The 26,486-nt window shown below is 41.9% G+C and overlaps 1 protein-coding gene across 1 annotated transcript in view; it reads left to right on the forward strand.

Annotated features, from left to right (window-relative positions):
* Positions 1-26,486, forward strand: part of LOC111870260 (peroxidasin) — a 385,708-nt gene that overhangs the window by 148,872 nt on the left and 210,350 nt on the right. The window contains exon 3 of the mRNA XM_023862384.2: positions 6,861-7,074. Within this exon, the coding sequence (XP_023718152.1) occupies positions 6,861-7,074 (214 nt within the window). The remainder of the gene's footprint in view (positions 1-6,860; positions 7,075-26,486) is intronic.

Consider the following 26,486-nt stretch of genomic DNA (forward strand, 5'->3'; position numbering starts at 1 on the left):
CCCCCCCCTACTTAGTTAACATCATATGGTCTTTATCGCTCTCAACAATCTCGACAGACGTGAAACATCCTTTCCCTCAAGAGAATCCTACTAGCCACACCAGTTCTTCGTCATGTCATTGACGTCAATAGCCTGTCCTCAACCTACCGGTTTTTCTTGACTACCGCACTTCCTAGTGCTATTGACCTCAAGTTTCCTGTACTCACTGGCCGTTCCCCCTCTCCCTTAGTCACACACCATATATGGCCTTAATCGCTCTCCACTGCTCCCATTGGTCCGTTCTCCCTAACCACCCCCCCTGCCTACTTCGTATATAAACAGCACCTTCCACATCCCATCACCACAGCTACTGCTCTCCGCGGCTATTCAACTGCTCTGAAGATGGAGGCGCTACGTTCCTCCGAAACGTCGGCCAAAACGAAGAATACACGGTGCCTAAACCCAGAAGACAACTTTCTTCATAGGACAGATTTGTCTCCGAGGTAGACTCTCTGACGGATTTCCGCAGTTCAAAGAGCGGAAAAGACTACTCGACAATCAGGGCGGCCGACACACTTCCTTGTTCTCAAGGGACCGGAGCATTGCTCTACCGTCCGTGTTTGAGACTTGGCAAGGAATGCTAACAATACAAAAAGTTTGTCTGTCTCTCTGGTCAGGATGTTGATATTTATCCTTAGTTACGGAGGCAGGCAATTGTTGATTCTACTCGGTCCTATACTGATACTGCGGGATTTATACTTTTGGGCAGTTGAAGGTAACTTCACTATTCAGGAGTAAAACTTAGCATTCCCTACACACTACCAAACGTGCCTAAACAGGAAACAAGTAACTGGACTGAGTGTTTAAGGTAAACTTTCCAAAAATTTCTTATTGCGGTGCCTTAAAGATTTAATGTTATTATTTTATTTTAATATTATATTATGTTTCTCTAAGAATTTCAAATTATGTAACAATGCAGCTATCACAAAACTTTGTGTTATACAAGATACAGTCAATTTTATGGCATACTTTAGTTATGTCCATCATCAGGTACAAATTACAATAAATTAATTTTATATATTTATTTATTTCAGCAATTAATTTTCATATTCTTGTAGTTCGCAAGACGGATCCGAACTATAACACATATATAAATATAATAAGTGCTGCTAAGAGCTGGACTGTTGTGAACACGGTAATGAACCTCTGGATTCCATAAAATGTTGGGAAATTCTTGAGGAGCTGAGCGACTGGCTGCTTCGATGCAGTCAGTGACTTATATACTGAATTGTATTATATGTACAATTATAGTATTATTTGTACCTGTATAATCTATGTGTAATTTATACCAATGATCATGTGACCGAAACGTGGTGAAACTGATTGATTCTTACAGAGATAAAATTTATATTACGGCTGTAAGCGATTTTCGGGGGGCTATTTAACGCCTTTGTCAGTATCTAGATAATAACTAACTAACTAACTAACTAACTAACATCATGGAGCTGAGCCGTACTTGTCAAGCCACCAGTCGCTCAGCTACTCAATAATTTCCCCAAATTTTATGCAAACCAGAGGTTCATTTCCTTGTCCACAAAGCCCACCATTGGTCCATATCATGAACCAGATAAATCTAGTTCATGATATATTGTTCTATTTAAGATCAATTTTAATATTATCCAACCACCTGGTCTTCATAGTGGTCTCTTTCTTTCTGGCTTTCCCACCAATTTCGTATATGTCTCTTCTCCCCCATGCGTGCTATATTCCCTACCAATTTCATCCTCCTTGTCTTCAGCATTGTAGCTAGATTATATAGCGTCAAATTGTAGAATTATTATTATTATTATTTGAGAGGGAGCAGTCACACAGTAATCGAGGTACAGCAATTTCGTGAGAGAAACTGAAGAAAAATTCGAAGAATTTCAGTCAGGAAAATCAGTGTCCCGGCGGAGATTGGAAAAGTTCACTTCCTGAGTAGGAGTTTAGAGCATTACCACTATGCTCCATTCGGCAACTGTACGGTGGCACCATTTACAATTCCCTGTTCCAATTCTGTATCTCTGTTGTGTCCTACATCGACAGCGCCAGGAAGTCATGTGCCCCTTCACCCCCTTCCATGAAGCCAGGTCTCCTTTGCTGTAAAGCCTGGGTCCCCTGTGTGTTCTTCCTCTGTCACTTCTTGCTCTGTAGTTACTGTCGTTACAAACCTTTCGCCGCGGAATATTTTCAAAACTTTTACAATTATTTTATAATTACCTCGCTGAATGTCCTATTGCAGGCTCCTTCTACAGTCCTGCTGTTCTATCTTAAAGCTCATAGATTAAATATGTTGCGCTGACCACGCGACACGCTCTAGCCGCTAAATTTTGCACTAACTTCGCCGACAAGCGGCGGTAGATCGGTCGGTATAATTCGCTTGCGGACTAAAAACCACTGAGTTTGTTTTGTTTAATATTTCTCGAATGTTTAGATGGATTGAGGTTTGTTTCACCATTAATTCGTCGAATAAATATTTTGATGGCCTGAAATGGTGTTTACAGAAAACGTCCTTTCATTCGTGTTTAGTAAGAAAACAGATATATATAATAAGTTGTCTGCTCTTACAACTGCTCGTTTACTCTGTATATTGGAGAATATCACTAAACCTGCAACAGATATTTAAACATACCAACCGGACTGCCTAATCATAGCTGTACCTTGACAATGTAATTGAATTTCTTTGCTGTATTTAGTTGTATTCGTATATTTATGTTTCCATATTTCAGATGCAATCTCTAGGTATTTGCCGGTCACGGTATTCGAACAGTCTGAGGCATGTACTGTCTTCGCCCTCTCGGAAGCAGGGATCGTGGGTTCGAATTCCACACACGGCATGGATGTTTGATGTGTGTATGCGTGTATTCTCTGTTTGTGTGTCCTGTGTTTAGTGGCACCATTTAAAAATAGACCTCATGAAATAAATATTCATAGATGAGAGGATTTTTTTTTAATTCGCTTAGTGGGGGGTGGAGCCTAACTGGATCCACTCGGCACAGCGGCCACTGATTGGCCTATTGTAGCCTGACCCGGGTGATTATAATGATGGAGAATTTGGTGGAATGAAGATTGAATGAATATTGGCAGGAGAAACCGAAGTACTCGGAGCAAACCCGCTCCAGCTTCACTTTGCCCACCACAAATCCAACTTGACCAGACCCGGAATCGAACCCGGGCTGCCGCGGTGGGAAGGCAGCGACTAACCGCTTGAGCTATGGCGCGGCAAAAATGACAGGATGATAATGTGGAAATGTGGACCGTATTCATCTAGCTCAGTATATAATTTGTTGGCCGGTTCTCTTGAGCATTCTAATGAAGCACAAAAGGCAAGGCGCTTCTAGATTAAGTGGATAGTTGCGTCATTGCCTCATACAAACATGACTGTTCAGTGAAGCTCGGCTGCAGAAGAGATCTCATGCTGATGAAACCTCAAGAGAAATTGTAAGAATGTTTCTTGTAACGAACAGGATATTAGAAGAGAGATTTTCTGGCATTGTTATTCCTGATATCCATTGTAGTGCGCTCCAGGAAGAAATAAGAAAATATATAGAATTTTAGGTTATTACTGAATAATGTAGCGTATCATATATTTACACAGTTCTTTCATAGACATCCATGAACATAATTTTGATATCGACCTCGAAATATATGTCTTATGAAGAAATATTTGTTAAATATCACAGTTTCTTTCAGTCTAATCAATAACTTTATGTGGCTGAGACATTTATATATTTAACCTTGTTCGTTTATAACACTGTTTTGTTTAAGGAATAATTATCTTTAAATAAAATAATTAATTTTCATCAAAATATTTTCTTTCGTAAAGTAAATCTATCACTTCAAGAGGCCGTGGAGGTCCATAGGGTTTTGCGACACCGAGGCTCCCACGTTTTCTAGACAATCGGCTCACAGATAGCGATAAGGTTGTCAGCCTTACACGCCGGCCACCTTTTACCCCACAGGAAGATTCCTGATACTCATTTCTGTTAGAGGAAGCTGTGTATCACGTTAAAATTTTCATTTCTTCCTGTTTTTCCAGTTTTCATCCTGAACGTCTCTGGCTTCTATTGCCCATCCCTCGCCATGTCTGCCACTTTTTAACGTTTGTGTAGGGTTCTATTTCCGCAGTTTACATAGATGTCATGTTTTAGACGAATATGGTCGCACAGCTGTTTTCAAAGATCATTTAACTACGGTTTCGGTTTCAGGACTAAATTCCGTTGGATGATAAAATGACTTTTGAACTGGAAACGATATTGAAAGAAGTGGCCGTGGCCAATCGAGGTATTTTTACTGCTGCTGTATAACAATATTGAAAGTCACACAAAGACGTCATACTGTAGAGGCTGTCTAAAGCCTCTCAACCTATGGGTCAATTCCGTGTTTCCTCCCTTCCTTTCCAACTAATATTTTGTTTCCTCAGTTAAAGAGAAAGTCTTACTTTTTGCTTTTGTCCTAATTTTACTCCCTTATTTCCCTTTCTTCTCTACCTCTGGTTCAGTGTCCACACTTGATCCCCAAATTCACAGACAGCTAATTCTCTTGAATTTTCTAGCTCGACTGCTTGACTGTAATAACGCCTTGAGTTGCTGCAGCAGTGCACGACGGAAGAGAATCAAGAGACAAGAGCATGAGCATAGAAATTATTTTCCAAATGAATAAGAAAGAGAGGAAATGAGAAAGAGATTTATAAAACGGAAGAGAAAAAGTGACAATGTTGAGCATGGCAGAAAGGCAGGGCTCTTCGTTCCACTCGTCTTAACTCATTAACCGTATTTTCTCCTCAAAATAAAAACCTGATACAGTGAATTAAGTTAGTGGAGTAAATGATAGTAAGAGAGTCTGTGCTTTGCAGGGGGAGACACTTGTTTGCTCAGTCTGACGCCCGGTTTGCTTCTACCTGGATGAAATCTCGCTCCGTTTCAGCTTCGTAAACAATTCGAATTAAGCAAATAGAAGCGTAAGCTAGACATTTTAATGGAATAGTTTCGTCTATAAGGGGACTCCTAAAGCACCAGGAAGTCTAACAGATTAGCCATTTCTAAATAAGTAAAGACAGGATACAAAGATAGAAATCCTATATATTTTTGCGTATTTTCATGGAACATTACATCACTTAGTATCGTCATATTTTACTGCAAGATGAATTTAACACAGACATTCGACAAAACTCAGAATAATGAAAGGTGAGGTAATTTTTTTTAATGCTAGTGGGGTGGGACTAAGTCCCTTATACTGCGGCCACTTCTGGCCTATTGTACCAGACCCAGGTAATAGGTGAGGGTGATTGTGGAGCAATTGGTGGAATGAAGATTGGCAGGGGAAACCGAAGTACTTGAAGGAAACCTGCCCCAGCGCCACTTTTCCACAACAAATCCCACTTTACCAGACACGGGATCGAACCCGGACCGCCGCGATGGAATGCCAGCGACTAACCGCTTGAGCTATGGCTCGGCCCGAAAAGTGGGGTAAATAAAAGGTACATTTACGTACCTGATTATGACCGAATTGTGGCCGAAACATAGAGCATAGCTCTATTTGTAATAAATAATAAAATGTACATTAATATCTATTGTATCCATTCAAGATATTTTCATACAACTCTTTGAGTTTTGTTGATGGTTATGATTAAAAAAAGAATTTAATACGTAAAAGGTTATTGGCCTATTAAATAACGCAGTATCTACCTCAGAAATTAATTTATATGAAGTGCTATTATAACAATCTGACCGTGAATAGTGAAATGGAGAAGTGTCAGAGAAATCAGACGCGCCCTGAGGGCGATGACAAACTTAATAAGAATTCATCGGCCGAATTCAAATTGGGTACATAGACACTAATAATAATACCGCTTAGCTATATTGCTCGGTTCCATTATCTGAACTTGCGGCAGTATAGAAATACTTTTGCAAAATAACCACGATCACTAAGCTCACTGAACGAAGCTGTATTACAAATGATAAGTAACAGTTAATTATATATTTGATGACTTCAAAACATATTACTGAGCTTTTATCAAATCTTCGAACTGCCGTTGACTTGTGCAGGATGTCATCTTTTTCGTCACTCTCTGACGCCATACTTGTCGTTGGTAACTCATTCGTTTAGTAAATCACATATCCTTCATGAAATTAACCTGGCAAATAATTGTTTATGTTAGGTCAATTTCACGTCCTCCCAGATCACCTGACTTAACATTTCAAATTTTCTGGTTATGAAATTTTATTAAAATCGCTGTCTGTATTGCGTCTGCGTCTGACAATACGGCAACGCTTAATGCATAAGCAAGTTGAAGGGGACATACGTGAGAGAACTGATACAGAATTGCATTAGTCTTCGGAGGTCGCCAGTGACACGACAAAGACGCACGTAGAGGAGTTATGAAATCAGGTTTAGGATGTAGTATCATGTGAAACAAGAGAAACAAAATCAAACTCCGTGATTTTAGTCCGCAAGCGAACTATACCGACCGACCGAGCGACCGCCGCTTGTCGGCGAAGTTAGTACCAAAATTACGAATAGAGGGTGTCGCGTGGTCGGCGCAACGGATCCCCACGGACGTTAATTTCGGTTTTCTAGACCGGAGCCTCTATTTCCTTGAAATAGCTCCTCAATTATCCTCACGAGGCTGGGTGGACCTCTTTCCAGACCCACTACTTCTCAGAAAAAAATCTGGGAAGGCCGGGAATCGAACCCAGGACCTCTGGATCTGTAGCCAAGAACTCTTACCACTAGACCACAGCAGCGGTCGAGACACTTCACATTTGTTGCCTTGTTAAATAGACTTATAACTGAACTGAATTGACAGGCGTGAGGTCTGTAAAGCTATTGTGTTTGTGCAGGTATCTTGGGCCCGTCGCAGGGACAACGAGCTGCATCTCATCACGTACGGTCTGCACACATACTCGAGTGACTCCCGTTACTCGCTCAACTACCAGCATCCCAATGACTGGCGTCTCCATATTCAGTTCGCCAACGAACGTGATGAAGGAAACTATGAGTGTCAAGTGTCCTCCCACCCGCCGCTCGTCTTCTACGTCCTCCTCAGCGTCGTCGGTGAGTACCTCACTCCTTCGGTATTTAGGTCACGACGCTAGGTGTCACTGCTTCTATGTTGTACCGCCTGTCATGATCCAACCTTGTCTCACAGTTAAATAATTTGACTCATAAACTGTGCACCAACTGGGAGCACTAGTTTTTTATTATTTATTTGTTTAATCAGCACTCAGCATATACATTCTATAAGCTAATGTTGTGGATGTTTAGATGACTTGATGAGGAGTCGTCCAGAGGCGAATTCTCAGTAATTCAAATCAGGTCAATTGGCCAGTTTCGTTTGAGTCGTCTGTTGCCCTCTCTTGTCGATAGCGTCTTTAGGAGTGGGTTTTTATGAGTTATGATTTTGTTGTGATGTCTGTTGCTTTTTTGTTGGATGACGTCTTGTACAGAAGATATACCGAGATCGGTGTGGAGAGTTGCGTTGGAGACGTACCGTGGTGCGTCGACTGTCATTCGTGGGATCTTAGATTGGCTTCTTTGGATTATTGCTATATTAGATTTGCTGGCGCAGTCCAATAATTCCAGGCCATATGTCCAAATAGGTATGATTATAGTCTTACAGATCAGAATTTTATTTTCAATTGTTAACTTTGATATTTTGTCTATTAGCCAGTTTAACTGTTTAATGGTTAAGTCTACTTGCTTTCGTTTCTTGACTACATGCTGCTTCCATGTTAATTTGCTGTCTATAGTCATACCTAGGTATTTTATTTCTGCTTTGGGTGGTATTTGGATATCACTGATGTATATGTCAGGTGTCGGCTTTGGGAACACTATCGAGATAATATTCGCTGGATGACGTGGTTATGTACTTTGTAAAGTTTTGCATAAAAAAGCTGTCAGGATTCAGTTTGTTTTATTAACATGCCTGGAAAATGAATACATGAAAATCTGTTCACACTTTCCCTAAAATTATTAGTAGAACTGGTAAAAGGTAAAGTTGTACCTGTACTTAACTAATTAAGCTGGACCGCGCCATAGCTCAAGCGGTTAGTCTCTGGCTTCCAACCGCGGCGGCCCGGGTTCGATCCCGGGTCTGGTGAAGTGGGATTTGTGGTGGACAAAGTGGCGCTGGGGCAGGTTTTCCCCGAGTACTTCGGTTTCCCCTGCCAATCTTCATTCCACCAATTGTTCCACAATCACCCTCACCTATCATCTGGAGCTGGTACAATAGGCTAGAAGTGGCCTCAGTGCAAGGGACTTAGTCCCACCCCACTAGCAATAAAAAAATAAAAAATTAATTAAGCACTACTCCATGAATACGTATGTGGGAGTGGATGTATATATCCACATTTTCTTGACCTCGTCACTAGTTGGAGGTGAGTGGTCAGCTTCACGCCCCGGTCGCTTTACTCCCGGAAGAGAGCCCCCTGTACTCATTGTATAAGAGGTTAAGTGTACCTCAGAGTCGGTCTGGACGACATGGAGAAGTGAACCTACTGGGAGTTATACTCCGACCTCTTGGTCATAAAGCTCGTAGCCAGTCGCTATACATTTAGAAGAACTGGACCTTTTGGAGAATAAATACAGTAGAACCATGTTAAGTTCCTGGGGATGCCAGCGTATATCGAAACAGCGTAAATGAAAGCCGAATCATCACGTATTTAAATGGGATGCGTTCCATGTATACAAAACTTGAGACTCGTTTTCGATATTGCGATGGACTAAGGACTGGATGGCAAAGGATTCGGATTTCGAGTCCCGGTATGGTCAAGATTTTCTTTTTTTTTATGTCGTTCAGACCGGTTCTGGGGCCCACCCAAACCTCTATCAAATGGGTACCGGGGATGGGGCTCTTTCCCGGAGGTAAAGCGGTACAGTGGCCGGGGCGTGAAGCTGACCACTCACCTCTAACTAGTGCCGAGGTCGAGAAAGCATGGTTCCATACAACCACTCCCACATACGCCTTCATGACGTAGTTCTTAATTTGGTTAAGCACAAGGAGAACTTTACCTTTTCCTATATTGTATTGTATTGTATTGGAGAGGGTGGGTTTCCCCATTCACTTAGACCAACTGTTGGTCCATTGTGCGTCCCCCTATGATATTCTACCAGTCTCTATTCCCTACCGGTACTGGTGAGTGCCATCAGTCCCGACTCTGCCAGCGAGTTCGGCCTCTACTGGCTCAGCGGTATCTCGATGCTTCCCCCCTCTACCAGAGGCGTTAGAGACTACTGTTGGGCGGGAAATGTCCTGAATTTGGCTCAGTGGTCCCCTTGGGACATGAGGTTCTTTTACGTGCCGTAAAACTACGACACGGGACCCACGGCTTAAAGTCCCTCCCGGAGGACTTGTTCCCTGAATTTTTCCGCCCTAAAAAATTCCTATTTTTATTTTACCTATATTAGTCTGTGAATGATATTTAGCCCCGCGAAAGCTTGCCCAGGTTAATAGATGTGTCACTGTCTGTGTGTGACAGCCCAGGATAGGGCTTCTGCAGCTATTGGTTTAGTGATTAGATTTCTTGTGCAGTTGTACAATTGAGTTTGAAGTGCAGTTATTTTCCCCTCCATCCCTCACACCAATGCCTCGCCCCGTTTCCGGAACTATTTCCGATAAATGGGAAACTGTTTTGTCGGAGACAGTGCGTTAGAGGTAACTCAGTCGTCGATTCAGATAACTCGTGTGCATTAGCACTGAATTCTGTTTTGTGTTAAGATTGAAAGCTTTAGTTTTGATTTACCTTTAACTGTATCTGTGTTTACAATTATAACTTATTCCATTATGGCAAGCTGGAGTCGACAGCTGCAAGTGGAGTTCATATCTTCAGTGACTCACAGGCCTCCTGCGTTTCATGGTATAACCAATCGTCCTGGTTCCAGCTTCAAATATTTCCATCTTCTCCAGTAACATTTTCCGTCTCGGCGTCCTGCCTCTCCCACTACTCCTCCTCCTCCTCCTCCTTCTTCTTCTTCTTCTTCTTCTTCTGTTGCTCCCACTTGAAACATAGGGCATCCGTATAACATTTCGTTTCACTTCAGTTTCTTAATCTAAGGAAGTTGGTAGGACTCCTTGGACGGGGGATCAGCCCGTCGCAAGGCCGCCACCTAACACATTTTTTTTTCTGTGGCGCTACAGCCCCAATTTGGGCCTAGGCCTACCTCCATGAACTTCTCCGTTCACTTCGGTTTTTCTAGATCTTACACATTCGGTAGGACTCCTTGGGCGGGTGATCAGCTCGTCGCAAGGCCTCTACCTGTACACAAACACAGAAAAACGCACACAAACATCCATGCCCTAAGTGAGATTCGAACCCACGATCCCGGCTTCCGAGCGAGCGAAGACCGCTCGGCTACCGTGACCGGCATACCTAACACATACACAGACTAAACACAAACAGACACCCGTGCCTCGTGTGAGATCCGAACCCACGATCCCAATGTTCGAGCAGGCGAAGACTGTTCATGCCTTAGACCGCGCGGCTACTGTCATCGTCGCCCTGTTTCGATGACCTTTCATCAAACCAATCAGTGGAATGTAAAACGGACAAATAAAATTGAATAAGCCATATCTATAAAATCACAAAACAAAACATAATACTTAGTCAGTAGAACGACGGGCTAGGGCTTGGACGGCAGTTGTTCGAATCGAGGCAGGGCAAAGTTTTTCTCTTCTCCGCAACGTACATCCCAAATCTGGGCCCCAAAAAGCCTATTTTCGAATTTATAAGGAGGTTATTTCCGCGGGGGTAAAGTGACCGGTGCATGAAACTCACCACTCATCTTCATCTAGTGCAGAGGTGACGAATGGTGGAGCTGTACCTCGACCCCCCCATACGTCTTCATGGTATAGTGTTTAATTAATTAAGCACAGAGAAAACTTTACCAATTTTACACTGATATTTGTAAGTAACAATTTATTTCATTATTTTGCCTTATATTGTCTGTGTAAAGGTACTTAAATATGAAATTCTATAAATTTTACAGAAATTTTTACAAGGAATCAGACGAGTTCTTTAGTCAGATCCTTTTCTTGTCTCGCCTTTGATCTTCGTGGCCAGTAGTATTCTGCTCGTTCTCCTCTTAGCTGAGTTCAGTGCCAATGAAATGAAGCCCAAATGAGTTTTCTTGCCAATGATTTTGTGACAGCACACTGACAACATGTTATCACGATTTTAGTGTTACTATAGACGGGGGTTTGGATTGGTACTCGGATTTATTGAACACTCAGTGAACGTAACTACGACGATCTCAAGGACTTACGCATTCCAAATATCGCTATAATTAATCTCTTCAGTCTTCCCTTTTCGTTACTCAATAGCGGCTTCCAACGGCAGGTGTCCCCCTTACTCTGGGTTCCCGACATGTTTGCGGCCTCAGCTACAGCAACTCTCGACTAACAGAATGACTGATTCGCTTACCAACCAACTACTCTTCACTTCATTCAACTGACTTCACAGAGTCAGAGTCAGAATTATTTTACGACTAATAGTTTACCTCCAATCAGGCACAAAGCCCCTCGAAACCCACGGCCAGGGATTTCTTTTCAACTGAACCCTTGCTCTTACAGTCCTTACGTAACATCCTCTCTGAGGAGTAGATGGGCCTTTCTCTTATGAATACACTCGACCTTTCATCAAGTGTATATTTCGCACATACAGCTTGTTACTGAAAGTTCTTCCTCTGGCACTTATGTAGAAGTCCCCTGTTAGCCCAGGCTTTGCAAGCAGATCCTTCCTATCTTATGCTACAACGGCAGCTTAGTCACTTGAACGGTCGTAAGCTTGACCACCGCCAGGATTACGCCTTTTTTATTTTCTACGTCTGGCTTCAGCTTGCCCTATACCGCGAACATGTTCATTCTTATGATTTTATACGACTTCTGCTTGTTGCCTGCAAAATTTTGTTGTAAGGTTGAAAGCTGTGTGAAAATCGCGGACCGATGTGCACCTTGGAAAATTTCCAATGGAGCTAAAACCCTTGTTTTGTTGTTAGGTGTTGCTGTTTCCGATTGTTGCCGTACAAACATGCTTGTTTGTGAGTCCGCTACTCTTATTCTTCTTATTATTATTGCTAATGGGGTGGGACTAAGTCCCTTGTACTGCGGCCACATCTGGTCTCTTGTACCAGCCCCAGATGATAGGTGAGGGTGATTGTGGAGCAATTGGTGGAATGAAGATTGGCAGGGGAAACCGAATTACTCGCAGAAAACCTGCCCCGGTGCCGCTTTGTCCACCACAAATCCCACTTGACCAGACCCGGGATCGAACCCGGGCCGCCGCGGGGGAAGTCAGCGACTAACCGCTTGAGCTATGTCGCGGCCTCACGAGTCCGTTACTCAGTAACGGCTGTTGTATAGATGCTCCTTTCGCGGTCGTTACCTAGCAACAGTTCTACATGCCACAGTATGAATATACGAGTAAAATAATTAATATTTTATTATTACTATTGCATCGTCTCTCGGATTTATATTCATGAATATTTGTAGAAATCTTTGAATTGGTATCTTAACCGAATACAGAAATTTGTATGTTACAGAAGGGATCTGCCACGTAGGCTATTTCCATTTTTTACGGAGAAAAATTGTTTTATCCCAGGGAAATTCCTAGAACTGCTAATAAATCTATCCTCATTCTGTTACATGTATTGCAGTGCTTCATTCATTCCTTGTATAAGCCGTGCTGTGCCCTCTTTTCTTCCAAATTCATATGCAATTCACAAGAATATGGTTTCTTTCATATTTGCACATTATGTCGACTGTATTTGTCCCAGTCTTTCTCGTTGTTCCTTCCACGCTGAATCGAGGAAACTCTTCGGCGTGCTTCCAATGTAAACAAGGTTCATATTCCTAGAAATAGAACAAAGTTCATTGATTTACGTATTGTGGATAGTCACATTACGGTATAGGGTCCAGGACAATAAGCAAATGAAATTTCCAATTTTTCTTACACTTCTTAAGTAGCATTCATTTCAAACGCTATGGTTCAGCACCCAACGTTAAAGTGGGACAGTATTTAAATATTTTGTTCGCAGCATATTAAGCAGGTTATATTATTAGGCGTTCTTTACAAAGTAAAGACTTGAGCTCCTTATGTACAGACTATGTGTGTCCTTCGGTCTGTTCTTCTACCTGTGACTTACTGTCAGCTTAAAAATCGTTGAACCGATGTTTAATTTAACATTAGAAACCTTTCATTAAAATGTGTGAGTTAATTTCGTTCTTCAGTCATATAGCCTTTTCATATGATATTGTCACGATTTAGGGGTGTGACTATTAGACGGGGTTTTGATTGGATGATTGGATTTATTGTCACCTTATACACACCACTCGGTACTACAGGCAATTACAGCGCTACCACTGATTTCCACACTTTACAGTTCATTGATGTAAACACAAGTGTATTCAGTATATTACTATCAAACTCTCCGTTTCCTGGCAACGGATTTTAACATAGGAACTATAACAGTCTCACTGAGTTATGCATTCAAAATATCGCGTGGCCGTTGCATAGAAACAGTTGTACTTCTATTGTTGCGTATGTTTTCATTTCCCATCGAACCTCTTTACCCAGTCGTTGCCTAGCAATGAACGTCTACTCTAGCTCCGCTATTCCGGCTTTCAGGCGTCATGTCACAATACCATAACCCTTTGTTTAAATTTCAGTGAAATTCGATTTGAGACGACTTTGCATAACGTAAGTTCCTCAATTTTGATTTTTAGCTATTCTGCTCTCAAAAAGCCTGCTTCATATAAGGCCTTCTCATATTCCCATAAATATTTTCGCATATTTTATTGTAATTTAACACTCTGCAGTATTGTGCTGCTGATATATGAATTAAGCTCTTTTTATCTAATACATATTTCCTTTTGCTGAAATGTCGTGTTTAAACAGACAAACTTAATAAACTGCAGATAGCACTGATGGAAATTCTCTGTTCTGCAGTATGGAGTACAATCCCGTTACAACTTCTTGAGAGAGTTCCCTTTTGGCACAAAGAAGACCAGTATTTACATTGGAATCCGGAGACTTGGCAAAGATTAAGAACACATTTATGAATTTATCTGTGAAGGCAAGGAAGGAGCACAAAAATGAATTCAGTTAACTTGCAATGAGACAAGATGAACTCGGGGTACGAAGAATATGGTTTCATAAAGAATTTTACAGCCGGTCACGGTAGCCGAGCGGTCTAAGGCATGTACTGTCTTCACTCGCTTGGAAAGCGGGATTGTGGGTTCGAATCCCACTCAGGGAATGGATGTTTAGTTTGTGTGTGTGCCTTTTTTCTGTGTTTGTGTACAGGTACAGGCCTTGCGACGAGCTGATCACCCGCCCAAGGAGTCCTACCGAATGTGTAAGATCTAGAAAAACCGAAGTGAACGGAGAAGTTCATGGAGGTAGGCCTATGCCCACTGGGGCTATAGTGCCAAGGGAAAAAGAAAGAATTTTACTGTCATGGTGAAAGTCTTTATTAAGTAGGGGTATGACTGGGCCCTAGCTGATGTTAATACAGAGATGCTATTTGAATGATAGTCTATTTTCGAAAAGGTCATAGATAAAATCATGAAACAACTTCAAAACAGCAAGGGAACTAATGATGTTTATGTAGAGATAAACGAAATGTGCTTAATTTCTTACTCGGGAAATGTCAATCCATTTCTCTCTTGTACGGTGAAGCTCACCAACCGATGTCTGCTGTGTCCTCCTAACTTCGCTCTCGAGGGGACTGTGGCATCGCACGTGGTACACCTGACCCTTTCCGCATTTCCCGATAGGTAGGGGTCGCAAGGTCGAGGGAACTAAGACTATTACTTTAGATAATCGTAATATATTTGGAAGTAGATTTGTCGCTAACAAGTTTAATGAATAAGTGATTTCTCCTCCCAAATCTTATTGTTAAAAAATATTTAAATTTGAGAAAGGACTCAGAAGGCGATGTCATAGTTAGTATTGTCACGTGTAGGGAGGTTTGTGTGACGGGTTTTGGATTGAATGATTGAATTTATTAACCGCTTTACCACACACTCATCTCGTAACTACAATTAATTATAGTGCTATCGCTGTTCTACACACTTTACAGTTTACCGTTACACACGCATGTATTAGGATTCTCAGTCTTCACTAGTCGTATCCTGGTAACGGATTTATAACAGTATCACTGTCACTGCAGCACAAATAAAATCTTCTTTGCAGAGTCTAATTTCTTGCCATTTTTTCTCAGTCACCTTCGATTGCCGACGCTCTCATTTCCCTGCTGCAACTACCAACTCCGGAAGTCTACTCAATACCATTGACAAAAACAGCCAACCATCTCATTTCTAACACTAGTCAGGGTCAGAGTTACTTTGCGACTGGCAGTTTATCGCCAGTCAGTTCGCCTTTGAGGGAAGCCCCTTGAGACTCAGGACCAGAATTTCTGTTTTCAATTGAACGTTTGTGGTCATGGTCTTTATGTAACGTACTCTCTGATGACAGGATGACCCTGTCGTTTACAATTGCTGCTGGTCCTCGCCAGCGCAGTCATTCTCGGGTCCGATTCCTGTGGGTCTCCTGACCACATTTTACTGTACCAGTTTCGAGACCCCCCCCCCCCAGTAAGGAGGCTCAAGTTCCCGTATTTATATCCCCCAGGAACAGGGTGGCCTAGTTACACCTCCAGGCACTGGTTTCCCTTTTCTTTGCCTCGTACGACTCGCAGGGCTACGGTGGGGGTATTCGACCCCGCCTCCACGTTATTGAGCTTAGGGGCGGACCAACGGAAAACATTTCCTAACAATTCATCTATTTCTATAGAGGTGTGTTTACGTCTGTAATGCATAGAAACAGAAGTTATTCTATTGTTGCTTGCGCATTTGTTGCCACGGGAATGCGTGTACCGAGCTGTTGCCTAGAATTAGATATCCTCTGATGTCACTATTCCGGCTTTCGGGCCTAATGTCACAGTATGTTTCATAACATAACTCTTCCGAAACCAGAGTTATATTATGCAGCACTTCAATTTTTACAACAATGGTTTCTGTCTGCATAGCCTGTTTTCATATTGAGAGGCTCTGTAATTTTAAGTCAGAGCTTATTTATACGTAACGTATGATTCTCAGAATAAAAAGAGAGCGTCCCCTCAAAGAGCATTAACCTGTTGGTTTTTCTAATGGCGACGCCTTGTCTTTTGTGTACTGCAAGAACTGAACCCTTGAATATTATTTAACAGAACTTCAGACTTCAAAGGTTTAAAATTAGTAAGATGAAAATCTCTTCTTCAGTTTGGTTATTATTTTAGAATATGAATAATTACTGAACAAGAGAAGTGATCTTAAAACTTAAAAATTAGAATTTCTACAAATAAATCTCTTTCTTTGTTTCTTGATGAGACTTTCATCTTGTTATTCTGCACGGTTTTATTAGCATAATTGAAAGCAAACTCGATGAAGCAGCAAAGTCCATTTGTAAAGGCCACTCTTTCACTTGGAATGCATCTTGTGGCCACTTATTACCGGGAAGGCTGTGCTGTGTACACCGCAACGCAGCAAAAGGGCTCCCTGATTTCTGTCTGTTGTACCATCACGTCGCCATGGTCGCCATGTACGCAGCGGCTTTGTTTATCATGCATCGTGAGCACACTGACACAGAGGCGAGGGCTTGATGGCATCAGCCAGTGACGTAACGACTTCAGTTGGGCAAACGTGAGCTTAAGTTTATTTCACGTCTCTTAGATGTGAAAGGAGGCCTGGTACAAAATGGTAAATGCAATGGAACTGAAGACTGTGGCTCATGCGATACTTGGACTAATTCTCCGCCAGATTTCTTGTAGGTAAACAGAGCAACATATTTCTTACCATAACTCATACACACGCATTCTCATACACATTTGTCAGATTAATATTTTCTTTCTTTCATTTCTTTGCATTGGTGCTAATGCACTTCGTTTTGTTGGTTATGTTTGTAGCACAAATTTATACCTCCTTTTCTACCCCAGTTCCACGCACGCGCGTGATTTATGGCAATTTTAATTGCAAATTTTTTTTTATCTCCCGCCGAATTAGCCTGGTCTCCTGTGCTTAAATAGCGGTATGAATCTGACAAAGGCTGTACAGTGATTGAGATTAGCTTTTTCTAAGTGACCTAACTGAGCAGATGTCTTCTCCTCCCTTCCTCTGAGGACGAAAACAGATCCAGTTTTCAAAACATCGTGTTTTATATTCTCTAGAACACCGGACGATTGAAAGGGTCTAAAAATTCAATAATTCTGTGTGTTATACACCATTGTCAACACCCTTAAATTCTACTAACATCTCTACTTGAATATCATTATTTCACATCGCAGTCGTGTCCTTAGAAACTCTGTTTCGTCCTACGGAGTTCATGAGTTCAAATCTGGACTCGGAGGCCGTCAATATGACCGAGGTTTGTTTGTGAATTTTCTCAGTTCCTTCAAGCAAATTTCCTAAATAGAAATTTAAGTAGGACACAAATGCTTTCTTACACATCATTTTCTCACATGATTCCTTCTGTAAACTGTGATTAAAAATATTGGTAATGCATTCTTAATATATTATTATCAAAACAGTATTTACAATCACGAATAACGCGCTTCTTCGCTACTACATATTGCAAAATTATATTCTTCCTGTTTATATTAATTTAAACTTTTGTGTCAGTAATTCGGTAAATCTTTGTGAATTAAATGTACCTGCCACACAAAACATTGCCGTCATTTCTGATTACTTATGTTTCCACAAACAGAGAAAGCCTTGGAATTACATCACAGGGTAGGAATTTTAACGTTATAGTCCCAAATTTAAGTATCCTTCTAATTACTAACAGTAAGTGAACATTCGCCGGACACGGTAGCCGAGCGGTCTAAGGCATGCACTGTCTTCGCTCGCTCGGAAGCCGGGATCGTGGTTCGGATCTGTTTCCTGCGAGGTACGAACTGAATTCTTATATATTATTCTTATACACTGCCGGTCACGGTAACCGAGCGGTCTAAGGCATGCATTGTCTTTGCTCGCTCGGAAGACGGGATCGTGGGTTCGAATCCCACTCAGGGCATGGATGTTTGTGTGCGTTTTTCTGTGTTTGTGTGCAGGTAGAGGCCTTGCGACGAGCTGATCACCCGCCCAAGGAGATCTACCGAATGTGTAAGATCAAGAAAAACCGAAGTGAACGGAGAAGTTCATGGAGGTAGGCCTAGGCCCACTGGGGCTGTAGTGCCAAGGGGGAAAAAAAGTGAGCATTCATAACAATTCTCGGAATTACCTCACTGCAGTTCTTACTTGGAGGGTAGGTGTCCCGCAGCGCATTGAGTGGTGCTGCGCTGCTTCTGATATTCCTACCGTTTAGAACAAAACATTATCCGAATGAAACTAGTAAGAGCAACTCTTACTTAACGCAGAATGCAGTGCGTAAGCATTTTTGTATCTTGTATCAGAACGAATGTTACGAACACAATTACAGCTTCGCCTAAGAATGTGGTAGCTGCTAAACTTGGGGGGGGAATTACAATTACTTTTAGAAAAATGGATTACCTTGAAAATGCTATTATCAATAATAATAATAATAATGATGAATCAACTTAACTAATTAAGCTCTATTCCATGAAGACGTATGGGGGAGTGGATGTATAGATCCACATTTTCTTGACCTCGGCACTAGTCGGAGGTCAGATTAACGCTCCAGACGCTTTATCCCTGGGAAAAGATCCCCCCGGTACGCATTGGGTAGGTAGCTGGTCTGGACGACGTGGAGAAGAGAAAGTTCTTGATCCTACTGCGACTTGAACCCCGACCTCTCGGTCGTCGAGCCCGTAGTTAGTATCTATACCTAATGCACTACCCCGAAAATTAAATGAATCATTATCTGAAAATGATGACTCAACGCAGAAAGGTTTTGAAGTACTTTCCAAACTTGTTTATAGCTATATAGTCTGGCTGTAATTACTAGGGTTTATACATAGTCTACACACAGCAGAGCTGCTTAAATCAAGTAACAGGCTCAGAACTAAAGCTTTCCAGCAATAAAACAAATCGCAGTTAAGTTATGTGTTGTTGCGTTACGTTACAGTCTCTCCTACATTAACGTTTACTTGCTCCGCTAGATGTCTCACATTCCTCATTGACGTCAGCGCCAGCATTAATTCGCTCAATATGGCGGCAGTCACGAGACAGAGCGTGCTGCAAAAATGCCCACTGACCTCTGATTATTTGCGATGTCCCTAGCGGTACCGTGAGGAGACCCTTCACGTGAAATGTAAAACGTGCTGGAACTCTGCACACCAGCTACAACCATATGCCTCTTACGTGCTTGGATTTACACATAAATGAGACCAATATAGGATACACAGATATTTATCCTCTATACGCTTTTGTATTTCAAAATTGACCACAAACTGCGTTTTCGTAAAATTTTGCAGCAAGCTGAAATTCCTACGTGTGGAAAACTGTAATAGCTACTCATATTCCATTCAGAATTAGCTGCCTAAATGCATTATGGGTACCGGAAATTCTCTCTGACTTAAGCCCGAAGTGTTTCTAAATTTAATTTCTGTAGTTCTGATTTGCAAAAGTTAAATGAACCTCTTCTTATTTTGCACAGTGGCTCTGTGTATTTGAGATTCCTTAACAGTGTGTTTATGGGGTTCGTATGATTTTCAGAGTAAATATCCGTTATCTCTGTAAAGACCATTAATCTACTAATCATTTAACCGAAGACACAGTATGTCTTATATGAGATATGAACTACATTTTTAGAATCTATTCGGATGGATTTAGCGCTTCAAAATATCAAATGCTGCAATTTTCTTTCGGTTGATGTATTTGGAACATGTGAGGAACGTTAAGCTGCAAGACTTATGGATCACACGGCGGTGGCCTTCTGTTACGTCTTCTCGTCAGAGAGAACGTTACATAAGGACTATTACCGCAAGAGTACAGTTGAAAAAATCTCTGGTTGTGTGTCTCAAGTGTCCTGGCGCCAAGACGAACTGATTGGCGGTAAGCAGCCAGTCGTAAATTAACTTTGAGCTTATTTGATAGGCAGTTGAAAGAGGGCCGCCAGCAGCAGAGGAATAGCCATGTTATAAGCCATTATCAGGCAATTACTATTGAAGACTGAAGGCTAGAAAAGACTTAGCGTGTGCTTTAGTGATTTGTAAAGTGTGGAAATTAACTATGGCGCTATAATTATGTGCAATTACGAATCGTTTGTTAAAGGGGCCAGTAAATCCTATATCCAATCCGAAACTTTGTCAAGAATCACTCATAAACGTTGACAGTATATAAAGTCGTGAAGAGGTGTACTGCGCTACACAGTTCGTTTTTGGAATGTTTCTTGCGGGAATTCGGAATCGTTTCCCGTCTGAAAGGCAACAAATTTAAAACCTGCACTGAGGTAAGGGTTTGCAATATATGATAAGTCCCTGGGCTGGAAGATTGGAATAAAATAAATTCCCCATTTCCTCACTTTCATTCGAGTTTCTTGCTGTGTGTTTGGAGCATATTCTGTCCCCGTCTGCACTTTGAATAAGATTGACTGAAGACACAGAAAGTATTGTTAAGGTTTCAGCTACTGTTGCGAGTTACCTGTAATTGGATTTCTGCCAGTGATTGGATAAAAGTCTCCAGAAGACAACAGTTGAAGACGTAGAATATAAAAGAGAAGAGAAGGAAATAAAGGCAAAGACAAGATTTGATAGTAAGGGCTGTAGGAAAGGGAAGCAAGATTACAGGCAGAGCTTTTTTTTTACTGTAACACACTGTTGTGCTCAACGATTGCTGGTGACATTCTTTTTCGTCCATAATATAAAACTTGAAAGTGACATGACGTAAAATGGAGGCGGTGAACAATAAATAGAGGATGTGTGAAGGACGCCTGTACGTGTGTAACTGGATTGGAACAGAGATCCAGTTTCAAGAAGTATTCTTTGGACTGAAAATGAGACCCTCTTCTCATGAGTTTATTCTTAATATTGTGGCATGGAAACCCGTTGCTAAGAAACGACTGCGAAACAAGATGCTAGAGAACGGCCATTACTAGGCAACGGCCCGTAAACAGCAACAGAAAAATGGTGTTTTGTTTGAGGTTCGTGCCGAGATGCTATAAGCAGGACAGTTACTGAGAGTTGAGTTGAGTTGAGTTAAGTTGGTTGGTGAGTGAGTCAGTTGGAGAAATGCTGATGTTCAGTCTTTGGCTGTGGTTTTCTAGGGATGTAAAACTTGGTCTCTGATATTAAAGAGGGAACATGGAGGGAGGGGAGTGTATTCCATAATAGGATGCTGAGGAGAATATTTGGACTGTAGAGAGGTGAAGTGACAGAAAACTGTATTATGAGGAGTTTCATAATTTGTACCCTTCTCCAAGTATAATTAGAAGCAGAAAGTCAAAGAGGATATGATAGGCAGTGCATGTAGCACGAATAGGGATAAGCGGAACACATATTATACATTGGTGGGAAAGACAGAAGGGAAGAGACCACTAGAAAAATCAAGACGTAGATGGGTGGATTAATATTAAAATGGATCTTAGAGAGACAGGATAGGGTGATATAAATTGGATTCATCTGTCTCAAGATAGGGACCTGTGGAGAGCTCTTATGAACACGATAACAAATCTTCGGGTTGCATAAAATTCTGAGAAGTTCTTGAGTAGCTGCACATCTGGCGGCTTCTCAAGAAGGGCCCAGCTTCATCGAGTTAGTTTCTAATATGCTAGAGCACAGCTTTCAACTGCAAGATTGCAGAGAATCATGACCTGCAAATCTATGTCTTCTTATTTACCTTACGATTTAAAGAATTGATGGACACTCTTTTGGATGTTGACAATTGTACACCACTAATGATAATATGCCGGTCACGGTAGCCGAGCGGTCTAAGGCATGCACTGTCTTCGCTCGCTTGGAAACCGAGATCTTGGGTTCGAAATCCACTCAGGGCATGGATGTTTAGTTTGTGTGTGTGCGTTTTTCTGTGTTCGTGTACATGTAGAGGCCTTGCGACGAGCTGCTACCGAATGTGTAAGATCTAGAAAAACCGAAGTGAACGGAGAAGTTCATGGAGGTAGGCCTAGGCCCACTGAGGCTGTAGTGCCAAGGGAAAAAAAATGATAATATAACTTCTGTGATTGTTGAGTGAACAGTTCCCTCTGGTTTATTTCTGTGATTGCGTACTTAGCCCTTATAGGCTTGCAGGTTCTCCCTTTTAAGATCCATTGTTATAGTTTCATATATTTTCTAGTGCGCTAAAGAGGAAGGCAATATAATGTCTTGGCCTTTGAAGTTAACATTTCAGATTTCAGTGTACCTTTCCTTCTTTCCTGTTGATTGCTGCGCCTGACATTCGCAGAACAGCGGTTAGATCCTGGGCAAAGGGTATAGAGGTTGAATCACCCCCTTCAACCCCATCCAATTTTTAGCAACGGAAAACAAAACTGTAACCCCAACATGTCAGCTTCTTTGTGTAGAGTCTGTGCAAAAACAAAGTAGGCCTATCACTTCCCCTCTTCTCGACATCATCGAACCCCCCCCCCCCCAAGCTCTGATATCGGCCTCTCGTTCTCTCTGCCTCCTCTGTTCGTATGCAGCATGAGCTTAAGGGGTAAGCTTACCGCGGACTTGGGAGCCGTTAAAATGGCATCTCTTTTGATATTCACGCTTGCATTAGAGCTGCAAAAACTTGCTTTCGGTAGATGTGGTTAAAGTGGTTAAGTGAGGGTATAAAGGACAAAAGGCCACAAATGTGTGTAACATTTGAGTTTCGTCCTTAGAAACCTGTCTGTCTTGACATTTTGATAAACATTCGTTGGAGCACACCAGCCAAAGGACTAATTACACGAGTCTTTAATTTTTTGCGCATGCTCCGAACTGACCATTTCATGCAGGCATAAAGAATGAAGGAATTCCATGAGAGATGGTTGCATTTGGGAACCGAAACAGTTCAATCGGGTTGCCCGAAATGCTCTATCATGAGCCTAACCTGTTCATTGCGTAACTCCATCAATTGAAGTGAAATCCCTGATTAAAACAGACATATTCAAACAAGCAATTACAAGATATATATATATATATATATATAGCGGCACGCGGTGGCGTAGTTGGTTGAAGCACTATGCTACAAGCAGGAAGGTCGCTGGTTCGATTCGGGTTAAGGTCATTTAATTTTAGTACCGGGAATCTTCCTGGAAGGTAAAGGGTGGCCGACGCGTAAGGCTGACAACCTCACTGCCATCTGTGATCCGATTGCCTAGGCAAATATGTGAACTTGGACGTCTCACAACCCTGTGGGCCTCTACGTCTTGTTACAAGTACAGGTTTACTTTCACATATAAGTGAGGGACATTTTAATTCGGGGAGGAAGAAAGAGCATCGTTTTATTACGAGGTTTCAGTCCAGTCTAACAAATTGCTGCTGGTCCTCGCCAGTACAGTCGTTATTGACTTCGAGCACCGTCGGGATCTATGGCCTCTTCTGTGTTCGTTCCAAGACTGTTTATGTGCTTGGAAATNCGCACGCAACAATAGAGGAACAGCTGGAAGCGATGTTTTCCTTCGGTGGAACTAAGTAAGAACACTCATATATGCTATGTAATTTATTGTGTACTTTCGTCAGTTTGTACCCCTTTTAAAGTAGCGTGTCCATATTGGTGTAATATTTGTGGATGCTTTCGGAATCCAGAATTTTGTTTTTTTTTTAATAACCTGAGTATACCAGTTCTTCATTAACTTAGTTTGAGTGTTTTTATTATTGTTTAAAGTTTTGGTTAATGCATCTTTTGATATTGGCGACAAAACAAACATATCCCTGGCAGCGAAAGATATTTATGTTTACATACATACATATGTCGAGACTGACACAGTTCGAAAACATTTCTTAATACGCGTCGAAATTTATATTTCGTTGAGCTTTGCCTTGGCGAAATTAGGGACAATCGCTTCTATTTTAAGATTAATGCCAAGAATATTACGTTCCTTCGCAGAGATAACAGATCTGTTGGAACAACCCTCTTTGACTAGGAAAGGCACTTGCAGGGCACGCAGCCCTAAAGGCAGTGGCAAACGTCCCTAGGGACAGCGACTGCGTCCTATTGGATTGGAAACGAAGAGAACGAGAGCTTCACAGAAGAGCGCTATGGCAGTTTATATTAGTTACGGAATAGAGAAGAAACAGCCACAAAAGGCAGCCAAACGGGAATAGAAATAGCTAGCAAGTCTCGTCTGCTACTCCAATTCTAGTTTCCCCTCTTCACTTCGTATTTCTATGTGACTTTTTGTTGCCCCCTTTTCCTCCATCTCTTCCTGTCTCAGTTCTTGTTGAGTCTGGTTTTCCCGATTATTACACTAGAGAGCCATTCATTAGGCAGGACGTTGCTATCTCCAGTTAAGCCCCTTGTCTACTGGACGTGCTGAGCCTCACATTGCAATAATCTCTGTTATATATTTTATTGCACTGTCGTCGTCTTGGAAAACTATTTGAGCCAATAAAGAGCAACCGCTAATTATAACAGCATTGTGACTTCGCGAAATATCTTATATTTTATTATCTAACTCTTTGGAGCTGAGTCCGTCAGTCACTCAGCTACTTAAAAATTCCCAGCAATTTATGGAACCGGAAAGTTCACTACCGTATTCACAAGGGCACTCTATTGGTCCCTAAACTGAACCAGATCAATTCAGTTCATACCAACCCATCTTATTTCTCCATGATCTATTTTAATATTACTCTTCCACTTACGTCTAGGTCTTCCTAGTAGTCTCTTTGCTTACGGCTTTCCTACCAATGTCTTACATGCATTACTCTTCTTTCCTTTGCACGCTACATGTTCTGTCCATCTCGTCCTCCTTAACTTCAACATTGTAATGATACTTGGCGAATGCTACAAGTTCCTTCCTCTTATCACGTCTTCCTTCTTCGGTCTCAAAGGTCCTCTTCCCTATTTTTATTGAAATTATCAGGGAATTTAGCTAGGCTAGTGATAATGTTTATGATAGTTTATTAATCTGAACATATATTACAGAATCTAGAAAACCGAGATTAACGGCCGTGGGAATCCGTTGCGCTGACCACGTGACACCCTCTATCCGCAAAAGTTGGCATTAACTTCGCCGACAAGCGGCGGTCGATTGGTCGGTACAATTTGCTTGCGGACTACAGACCACGGAGTTTTTTTTATGTATTGCAGAATACCAACATGGATATTGCATAATTTTCCCAAGTACGTAATTTCTTGTGTTGCACATTAAGTACAAAATTTCATATTTATTTTATTTTCTTATCGAAGTAAATCGTACAGTTCAAATGAAAAATGAGTAAAAATCATGTCAAAATTTAAAAAGCCCAGAACTTAATTTGATCTTCCGACACCACAGTCAGACTAACTCCGTTGTCAACGCCGCGCCATAGCTCAAGGGGTTAGTCGCTGGTTTCCCACTGCTGCGGCCTGGGTTTCAGCCCGGGTCTGGTCAAGTGGGATTGTGGTGGACAAAGCGGCGCTGGGCAGGTTTTCTCTGAGTACTTCGGTTTCCCCTGATAATCTTTATTCTACGAAATTCTCCATCATCATAATCAGCCGGGGCAGGTAGAATAGGCCAATCACTGGCCGACGTGCCGAGTGGACCCAGTTGGACTCCAGCCCAGACCATGCGAATTATAAAAAAATCCTTTATCAATGCGAATTGGGCTCAAACAGGCAAAGGGATTTATACCAGGACCCTCTGCCAGAAGAATGAGGAACCTGCTGAGATTAAACAGAGACCAACTAAGATGGGTGGTAACATTACTTACCGGACACTGCGAATTGGGCTGAAACAGGCAAAGGGATTTATACCAGGACCCTCTGCCAGAAGAATGAGGAACCTGCTGAGATTAAACAGAGACCAACTAAGATGGGTGGTAACATTACTTACCGGACACTGCGAATTGGGCTGAAACAGGCAAAGGGATTTATACCAGGACCCTCTGCCAGAAGAACGAGGAACCTGCTGAGATTAAACAGAGACCAACTAAGATGGGTGGTAACATTACTTACCGGACACTGCGAATTGGGCTGAAACAGGCAAAGGGATTTATACCAGGACCCTCTGCCAGAAGAACGAGGAACCTGCTGAGATTAAACAGAGACCAACTAAGATGGGTGGTAACATTACTTACCGGACACTGCGAATTGGGCTGAAACAGGCAAAGGGATTTATACCAGGACCCTCTGCCAGAAGAACGAGGAACCTGCTGAGATTAAACAGAGACCAACTAAGATGGGTGGTAACATTACTTACCGGACACTGCGAATTGGGCTGAAACAGGCAAAGGGATTTATACCAGGACCCTCTGCCAGAAGAACGAGGAACCTGCTGAGATTAAACAGAGACCAACTAAGATGGGTGGTAACATTACTTACCGGACACTGCGAATTGGGCTGAAACAGGCAAAGGGATTTATACCAGGACCCTCTGCCAGAAGAACGAGGAACCTGCTGAGATTAAACAGAG

The sequence above is a fragment of the Cryptotermes secundus genome, unplaced genomic scaffold, assembly GCF_002891405.2.
Source record: "Cryptotermes secundus unplaced genomic scaffold, Csec_1.0 scaffold94, whole genome shotgun sequence".
Taxonomy (NCBI): domain Eukaryota; kingdom Metazoa; phylum Arthropoda; class Insecta; order Blattodea; family Kalotermitidae; genus Cryptotermes; species Cryptotermes secundus.